Source organism: Pavona decussata, unplaced genomic scaffold (assembly GCF_977016875.1).
Source record: "Pavona decussata unplaced genomic scaffold, jaPavDecu1.1 SCAFFOLD_106, whole genome shotgun sequence".
NCBI classification, from domain to species: Eukaryota; Metazoa; Cnidaria; class Anthozoa; order Scleractinia; family Agariciidae; genus Pavona; species Pavona decussata.
This window is the reverse complement of record NW_028145520.1, coordinates 1202304-1212500: the sequence shown is the minus strand read 5'-3', so window position 1 is coordinate 1212500 and position 10197 is coordinate 1202304. Positions and strand designations below refer to the sequence as shown.

Below are 10197 nucleotides of genomic sequence, written 5' to 3'. Positions count from 1 at the left end.
ACTAAGAATATTCTTGTCAGAATGCAAACACCTTCAAAAGTACACCTGTACTAAGAATCATTTCGAAGGCAACATTGGGTCCTACAAATATACCAACATACAGTACAAGTACTAAGAATAATTTATTGGTGAATGCAAACACAGGAAGGTACCAAGCTGCTAAGATTGTTGTTGGGCCATATGAACATATTAACGTAGTAAGAATATTCTTGAGTGCAAACCTCTAGGTATTTTGTAGAATTTACTGCTTGGAAGATGTCACCATTAAGCTTGTAATTCTTGTAAGCAAAGGGGACATGGCATCAATTTACACATGCAGGGATGTAGTTAAGAAAATTTATCAGCATGCTCATTTATAAACCCCGCCAACTTTTTTGGACTGTGCACCTTTAAAGTAAGCTCAAGTGTTTGATTGTGTTCTGTTGAAATTTCAGTTAGTGAAATTTGCTGGGATACGACTCTTAGAGAGACAACCCTGCAATGCCTCCTATATACCATTCATTGTGTCAGCACATTTCAGGGTAGATTAGGCAGCCCCAAGAATGACAGATACACTTCTACAATTTGCCCTACTGCGAAACTGTTGATGAATGACTGAGACTTGCATCAGATTTAACTAGGACTTGCACATTAAATTCTGAGGCACCAGCTGACTTTATACTTTCTTATTTTTGTTTACCTGGAAAGTCTTATCATTTTTTAATACTCATTATCTATATTTGTGTGTCATTTTTTAGTTGAACAAGAAAAAGTACATAGAGCTGTGGTTGAGAGAAGGTGTAGATTTAGGCCTGCTTGGTGACCTCCAGGGAACAGGTGTTGATGAACTGTCTTCTTCTCAAATTCAAGTTGTTTACTCAGACAGCACCAGCAGTGAGCGGGAAGATTTTATTTCTTCATGTGGCTCACCAGGTGATGAACAAATTGATATTACACACTATCCACTCTACAGCCATGCAGGTGGTGACATACAGGACCGTTTCCAGTTGTATTCCTCTGAGCCTGGTCAGAATTTCTCTTATTTACCAAAGAATACCACTGATCTAACAAGTTCAAACAAGGGAAGCTACACATCTCATGGGATGGAAAGTGCTAGGGAGAGAAACGTTTTGTTGGTAGGAGGTTTAAAAACAACTGAATCATCAAGAATAGCACAAAATGTAAAAGCAACATTGGCGCATGCTGCTCTTTCAGCTGTTCTTGAGAGTGAGGAGAAGGCAGTTAGTCCAGCCACATGGTTTGATGGTCAAACTGAAGAAAAAATTCACACAATTAGAAGAGCAAGTAGTACTGGGAGTCTAAGTGATAATTTGCTTCATCTTAAGAATGAAGTAGTTGATGGAAACAGCTTGTTAGAAACATCAAGCCTCAATAATGCTCAACCACAGGACACAACAGTTGGAAGCACTACTTTAGCACCTAATGTGAGAAAAGCTTTGGGCCACTGTAGGTCAAAATCAGATCAAATAGGTGTTCCAAACACGCAAGATCAGACATTTGTTGTTAGCAAACCACAGCCAACTGAAAGAAGACAGCAGAGTTCTCTCTCAAGGGTTACCCAATTGTCATCTTCACTCCCAGCGACCTCAGGTAAGACTGTCATGTGTGACATATACACATATGTAGGACGTATGTATGTACCTAGTATGTACATAGTACATTTGATGGGTAGGTTTAAGGCTAATTGTAGTCAAAGGCCTCATGTGACCTCCAAAGGGATGTTTGTAGGCATTAAGCTGACTGTGTGCCACTCAAGCAAGGAAAAAAGTGTTCAGTAACAAAGTTAATTGCCAAAAAAGCATTATAATAGCAATTGAAAATAAATCAGACATGTTGGGTATGCGCTCTTCAATCGGTAAATTTCAGTAGTTCTCTGTTAAAATCCATTGATGAAGGGCACATACCTGAAATGAATGTTTGGTTTTATCAACAGAGCTGAGACTACCATCTGCAATTCTTTTTTATCAGTCTTGTAGCACTGTAAAAATGTTCGAAGTGGCATTTGAACAGTACTTATGAACACGTTAGATTTGCTGCCATTACACTACTGCACACTGAGAACTCCTCCTCTCAGCCTGGCTCAGCCCTGCACATCCCCTGTCCCCACTGCAACAGACTTTTCCGGGCCAAGATCGGCCTGATTAGCCATCTCTGCACACACCCCATACTCCCCGTGATATGAAGTCTTGGTCATCTTCGCTCGCGAAGGACAAACGTCATATAACACTAGGACCATGGTAGAACGTCACAAAAAACAAGTACAGAATTCAGTGATGGAAAAAGGCTTTTTTATCCCTTGAACAAGAAATTTCTGAGTACTATATTACCAGGTGGCTTGGGCAAAGCCTGGTTTTAAAGTTTACCTAGAGTTTCATTTTGTTGGTCACTTAAACCAGACCTTTGGCTTGTCTCGGTCAATGCAGTACCCTTTAAGTTTCCAGACATCTGGTGTTGTTTTCATTGAACCAAGAACATAACATAAGAGGAACCCAAAATTTATGATTTCTGTTTTCAGCATTCCTTACTGTGGAGATGTTGTCACATAATATTTATTTGTTTCAGAGGAGTTGATTTCTACCAATATGGTACTGTTTAGCCTGCATAGCTGGTTGTATTGTCCGTGTGCAAATCTGAAAGTTTTGGTGGTGGAGCCGCCATGAGCATGAGATTGTACCACCTACCACAAAAACTAGCTATTTTAATGAAGGGTTTTTTGAATGCCACCCACTTTTATCATCCTTGTTAGTCTAATTAAAGCAGCCAGTCAGAGAGAAAATTTTAATTGTTACGATAATATTATTTACTAAACTAAATTACTGTAATTTTCGAGCCAAACACATTGCATTCTGATACATCCTGATACATGGTGGCTGTGTTTTCACGAGTGATTTTTCAAGTCGCTGAGCGAATGACGGCTGGAAATCTCACAAAAACAGTTGGTAGTAACTCGCTTAAAGTTAAGCAAGTCGGCAAACTTCAGTGGATTTGCCATCAAATTTAAGCCACCAAACCAGGTCGCTTAAACTTGTCGGCAATTAATTTTGACCAATCACATTTCGCCTGCAGTCGAACAACTGATAAACATGTCAGACGTGAGATGAATTGACTTTTACCATTTGCATTTTGCGCGAAAAAGCTTCTCTGCAACAACGCAATGGCGCATCCATTTCATAATTTCAGTTTCAACAGATCACAAATGCATCGAAAGGTTTGTCTTGAAACTCAAAAATGTTCACGCCAAAGGTTGTCTTCATATTGGTTCAGAACCATGTGTTCTGAACCAAAACTGCAGCCTCTCTAAAACCTATAAACAGATTTCATTCTTCAACCGACGTTTATATCTTCTAACATTCTCTGAAAGAAACAGGCTTTGATTCTTCTTCTCCGACTTCAAATAGCCAGCAACCTGATCGCCTTTGCTGAAACCTTCTCCTCCTTGGATCCTGGAAAAAGCACGATAGCATAGCAACAAATAGGAGAATAACATATTTGCAAGCGTCTTCGTTTCCCGCCATCTTTCACGATGTTCCAGGTTATTGCGTAAATAACAAGGATCAAATGTCCTGAGAAAAGAATAAACCACTCTTGTGAAAACGCTTGAATTAATGAAGCTGCTTAGCGCGGTCCGTAAACAAATCACCTCAAGGAATATTAAGCGAGACAAACTGCCTTGTGAAAACACGGCCGGCATTACAATGTATATTAATATTGCATGGCTTTTAGTAAAAACCTAATATGTTTTGCGGAAAAGTGAGATCATTAAATATGTTTTCCATCCATCAGTCCATAGATATAACAGCTGATCAATTAATGAACTCTTGTAGAGTCTTTGTACAGTAGTGATCCATTCCTAGAGGATCCCTATGAAGAACAGTCACTGGCAGAAATGCTTGCATCCCAGGATTTCAGCTCATGTGAGCTGGATAAGGTATGACACTCAAGGAACTCTTTGGCTCAGTTATGAAATTAGGTTTCTTTAATTTTTTTAATTTAATGTTTAGATTACACTGTATCACTGTAGTTAGATATTAATTATCTAAAGCAAGGCCAAACCCCATGAATCATCAGTCATTACATCTTTGTAAGAATTGTTTTTTTACAGGGGTCATATCAGGGGTGCCAGAAGAGTTTGTTGGGCTTTCTAATAAGTGATAAAAATGGTTAATCACCGACATAAACAAAGTTGAAATTTAGAGGTCCTTTTTGTAGAGCTGACCTGTTGCCATTAGGTAGTAACTGCTATGACGTCAAAACTTGCCTTTAAGTATTGTCCAACAACAGAATTACAAACTTACTTAAGATGTTCATAGATTGCCCACATGATCAGATACAAATTGTTCTTACTAACCTTTCATCATTTCACAAACACTAAAGCAATGAAAAACCCTTACGAGCATCCTTAAACTGTTGTCCATAATATTGAGATTTACAATACTATTTACAAGGCTAAAAAGTTAAAAAGATATTAAAAACCAAACGTTTTCGACTAATCAAGTCATCCTCTGGGTCAAGTCATCCTGAGGATGACTTGATTAGTCAAAATGTTTCATGGTTTTTTAATATCTTTTTTAATTTTTTAGCCTTGTAAACAGTGTTGCATCCTTAAACTGTTGTAATACATTCATGTACACCTGTATACATGTACATACTGAAAGATTGAATGCTCATACTGTGTCTGTGTACCTATATACATTAATATGTCAAGAATAGTGGAAGAAAAGTTCTTTATTTAAACATGGTAAAATCCATCAGGAGTATAAAAATTAGAAGTAACCTAACTATCCTAAACAAAATGCAAAAACTAACCAGAACTAATCTAACTAAAACCAGCTGTTTTTCATGAATGCCGTGTATACTCCAACATTAAAAATGAAGATTAACTAATCTTTTAAATTGGCTTAGAGATTTAGCTTCTCTCACATCACAGGGCAGGCCGTTCCAGAGAACTGTTCCACTATAACTAAAGCTATTTTCCATGAACGTACACCTGTAGTTCGCGGAAACGGGACAAATAGTTTGTTAACAGAGTCCCTTGGGGAGTAACGCGTTTCATTTTGCTTAGCAGATTGCGAGGATAAATACTCAGGAACAAGACCATTTAAAGACTTGTATACCATTAAGGCTTTCTGTATTGGAAATTGAGTGCTCAAGTCCAGATCCAATCGAGTGGTCTAATGGCAAACTGAAATCAATTCTCTTCTAATGCTATGCAACTGAAATTATCTTTGAATTTCATTCCAGTGTTGGCTCAGAGCACTTTGACTTAAATTTATTTTAATTTATTTTTTGGAGTTGGAGTTTACATTGGTTCAGGACTGTTTGGGAAGCCCTACTGCCAAAAGTCGATCAGTTTGAAACATAAATAAATACATGCAATCAACTTATGTCCAAGGGAGTTGACATTCCCTCAGATAAGCAGCAAAAAGGCACTGACAATGACATTTGTCTTAAAGAACTAAAAAGAAAATACCGTGAAATTTAAAGGTCGTCAATCCTGTTGTTAACCACATTCAACTTCAAAATGCAAAAAAAGCTGTAAGTTATAAATTTTGCTTGCCATTAAAAAACTTGGTCAATTTTGTACAGTTACACTGTAGAAGATGAGAATATGTGGTCGTTTACAGGAGGTGGTGGCTTACCAGAGGTCAGACCACAGGGGGTCTAAATTTTGGGTAATTTACATACAGTAATTGTGGAGAGCTAACCCTTTTGCCAGTGCTTATTGAAACCCAAAAAACAACTTTTCTTTAGACTGCCTGATTTAGGAGCAAACAGTAAACGGCATTTTTGCAATGTTACATTTCAAGGATAAAACATCTACAAATTTTGTGTTTGTTTGTTACATAATCCAGTTGACGTTCATTATCTCCACAATTTTTCTGTTGAGTAATACAAGGTTGAGAGAGTCATCACCGGTCATGCATGTACATGCATGCTATTTGCAAGATAAGAGAGTGTCTTTCCTACAAGGCATTCAACTTGATTAAAGTTTATTTCAGTGTACACTATAGTGCATGTGTATAATAATAATAATGATAATAATAATAATAATAATAATAATAATAATAATAATGGTTCAGTACATAGCGCCCACATCCATTATTGGCCCGAGGCTCTTTACAGAAAATTTGCCCCAAAAATAACTTAGAAAACTAAGACTAGCAAAATGCCTAAAAAAAAAACTAGAATCTAAAATTTAAAAATATGATAAAGAGTTATTCTCAATAAATCAAGTAAAAAGGAAGGTCTTGAGTTTTTTCTTAAATAATAAAAGTGTACTAGAACATCGTATTCCCAAAGGAACAGTGTTCCAAAGCTTTGGGGCGCAAACAAAGAAAACCCTGTCACCTTATGTCTTGGTTTTACAAGTTGGCTGCATGAGTAGGTCTTAATTGAGAGTTCGAGCGAAGAGAGCGAGTTGATTTCCGATGTTCGAGGAGTTCCAATAGATTTTGCAGACAAAGACCATTCAATGTTTTATAAACAAATAGAAAATGCTTAAACACGATCTTGTATGAAACAGGCAACCAATGAAGATGTATTAAGACAGGAGTAATATGGTCTTATTTCTTTACACCAGTGACATAGTGAGCAGCAATATTCTGTTTTTTGTTGTATGTTATCAATAATTGATAACAATTATTGTTTAAATTCTCAGCTATCTCGGGAGACACTTCTGGTAGTTCCGGCTGTGAGATTTTAATACGGCGTCCGCTGTAATGATGTGGGCCAGTCACAGCAACACATTTTTGCAATTTCTGCCCGTGAGAGAAACAGCAGATTGTGTGTCAAGTGGTCACCTATGGGAGGTTAAAAACAATGAAAATGTTAAACAATTGTCTCTAAAAGTGGTCGCTTACGAGAGGTGGTCGCCTATGAGAGGTTCCATCTATAGTGATTTGACTTGAAAACACTTAGTATTTTGGAGAAGTGGTCGCTAATGAAAGGTGGTTGCTAACGAGAGGTGGTCGCCAAGGGAGGTTCGACTGTCCTATGAATTCAAGATCAATCTATTCTGTCTTGGTTAAGCATAATTATTCAAACCCCTGTAACTGCCCAATCTAAGTTCAACTCCTTGTACAATATAATTAAGTTTACACTGTATGTTGAACTGTTTTACACTTTTGTGTGATCAATTTTTAATCTTATTGTTAACAGGAGAATGCTCACTTTAGTATATCTGAAGCACTTATTGCTGCCATTGAACAGGTTTGATTAAGCATTCCATGTCTTAATTTAACTTATTTGCTATGTAGATTGTGTTCAGGTGACCTCAATTTTTTTCTGGAATAAAGATACACAATTCAAGTACAACTGGAAAACATCACTTCAGGCAGAATCGAGCTGTTTCTGAGCACAAAATATTTTAAAATTACGAAGAATTATAACAGAAAAGATCTCAGAGAAAAAACTTGTTCCCAAGATTGCAAAAAGAGAAAGGTAACACAATTTTTCATGGCATCAAACAATAACTTCAGGGCACATTTTAATAGTGAAATAATGTAATGAGTGAATTTAAAAATCATAGCAATTTTTTAACATTTATTTATGGCCAACTTATTGTGACTAAAAAAATACTAACTATCAAGGCTTTTTATTGTGACTTGTACATTTCATTTTGCCAAACAAAAAATACTAGGATCTATTTTATTAAAAGATGGAAAGAACTAAAAGAAAAATTTTATTTTGCCATGGATGTATCACAGATTATCATGCTGGTAATGGATCTTTTATATGAAATCTAGATTGGACAAAGTTCAAGTTTAACTGTTTGTCAATTGTGTTAATTATTTCTGTCATTTTTAATTAATAAAGTTTGCATCAAAATATCCATTGTATACAGCAAGGCCTCTAATAACTTATTTGTAATAAAAAAACTGTATCGCATTAAATATTTCATGAATCAGTTCATTTAATTTGATCTGTTTAAATTGTTTAGATGAAGTGTGATGATGTCAACACCTCAGAAGAAGAAGAAGATGATGAAGAGATTTGTCGCTTAAGAGAAGAACTTGAGAGAAAGAAGTGGGAGAAAAAACAAGGACGATGCTTAAAAGAACATCCTGCCTTCAGTGATGAAACAACACACTCAACCACCTCAGAGCCAAGTACAGCCACAACTTCATCAAGTAAGTTATGAAGTACTTTTAATTTACAATGCAATAAGCTTTCTTTCATAAAACTGAGTATTGATTATTATTATTATAATGGTTTTATACACTGTACTTTTTTGTTACTAGATTGCCACTTAATAAGCTTGCCATTATTAAATCATATGTGAACATTTATTTCTTTGCAAGTGAGCAGGGGGTCATTGTCACCTTTGCTCTAAATTGGCTTTGTCACACGTTGAAAACAATACAATTAGCCAGTAACTATGCTCCACAAGTTGGCCCATTTGATCAAATCTGATAATGCTAAGAAACTTGTCTCAATTTCTTTGGTCTAAATTAAGTCCCATTGTTCTTAATTGGATTTGGGGCAAATATGATTGACACACATTTCATAGTTGAATGCACTCAGTCAAAAAGTTTATGTATTAAATTTGGGGCTCACTATGCCTGGCAAAACCAGAAAAAGGCTGGCCGTCCAAGAATTTGTCCAGTCAAGCCCTCGTTCTCACTGGTCATTGTCCATTGACCGGCCATTATTTCGAAGTTCAGTGGCAACCATATTAAAGAGAAAGAAATGCAGTGCTGCAAATGTTCTTACATTTTGCAATGCAGGCATACAAAATAAATACACATTTTGATAATACAGTATTTGTTATAATTTCAGTAAATATTTTTGGAATACGAGAAAAGCCAATTAAGTCATTTTGCTTTGTAATGTTTGTGTTGAGAATAATATCATTGAAAGTTTTCTTGTTGGCTCGCATGGACAATAATTAGTTATAAAAATTTTGTGTTGAATCTTACTAGTCCTCTAGACTTTGAACTGACTCTTTGCTTTAGCTCCACAGTCACTTTGTTTCTGCATTCATTACATGACTGAGCCTTAACTTTGATTTTATCAATTTACTGTTTTTCTAGGGTGGGGCTAAAGTACATTATACATCAGGTCACAGGTCAGAAAATAAAAAAAAAAAAAGGAAAAGAAATAATCACAAATTTTTACAATAACTGTCAAAATTCCTGCACTGTCATTGGTTCATAGCTATTGTCTTAAATAGTACAGACAAATAACATATTAAATGATGTCAGACATATTTTTTTAATTGCATCTGACAGGATGTAGTGCACATGCTTTCTCACTTGAAATAAAGCCAATTCAGCTGGTCTTTTTCCAATTGTTATCACAAAAAAAAATTGACTGCAGTTTTCCATGATCTATACTCTTATCAAATAAAAGGATCCCTAAATAAAGCTTACCTCACTACATACCTGGCAGGAAACCGCTCCTTCCTGGGCATTCAACCAAGTGGTTGAAACAACAGACGAAACAACAAGAAGATGATGAGGAAGCCCCTACCCTTTGGGGCATGGAAGGTATGGACTTTGCTAGATAGACGAGACAGATCAGTGCGACACACTGCACTCATCACCTGGACGCTAGGCCAGTAACAGGTCAACATGGCAGCTCTGAGTGAGACCAGCTTCGCTAGAAAAATGCAGCTTGAGGAAGTTGGTATATAATGCACTAAAGGGACTGACGTGATATTCAGATCACTCGCTGTATGAGAGGAGCAGACATCTGGTCCAGGGCTACATGAACATACAGCTGGCGTGAAAGAAGAAGACAGCTAGAGACAAGAAGTCTCTAAGAATCCCTGTCCAACCTCGAACAGGGGGATGACGGCTTGGAAGAGGAGTGGAGGTCCTTCCAAGAGACTGTCTACAGTGTCGCAGCAGATACCCTAGGTTTCGTGAAGCGGAAACACCAAGACGGGTTCAATGAGAATGAAGAAGACATCAAGAAGCTCGTTGACAAGCTGCACAAGGCCCACAAGGATCATCTTGACCACAAGATCAGCAGCAAGAAGAAACAGGTCTACCAGCAGGCGAAGCAGCTTCTCCAGCAGAAAACTGCGGAAGATGAAGAGCGACTGGTGGGAGATGAAAGCTGAGGAGCTACAAGCAGCAGCTGACAACCACAACATGAAAACATTTCATGATGGCCTTTGCACCGTTTGTGGATCCAAGGCATCTGGTTCCACCCCAGTCCGATCTTCTGACCAGTCCATCTTGCTGACAGAGA

The 10197-nt window shown here is 37.1% G+C and overlaps 1 protein-coding gene across 2 annotated transcripts in view; it reads left to right on the top strand.

Annotated features, from left to right (window-relative positions):
• The window catches only part of LOC146471137 (run domain Beclin-1-interacting and cysteine-rich domain-containing protein-like), a 40548-nt gene that overhangs the window by 11941 nt on the left and 18410 nt on the right, over positions 1-10197 (top strand). For both annotated transcript variants that reach the window (XM_085121173.1, XM_085121172.1), the window contains exons 4-7: positions 738-1590; positions 3825-3928; positions 7159-7209; positions 7940-8129. In XM_085121173.1, coding sequence (XP_084977299.1) covers positions 738-1590; positions 3825-3928; positions 7159-7209; positions 7940-8129 — 1198 coding nt within the window. The remainder of the gene's footprint in view (positions 1-737; positions 1591-3824; positions 3929-7158; positions 7210-7939; positions 8130-10197) is intronic.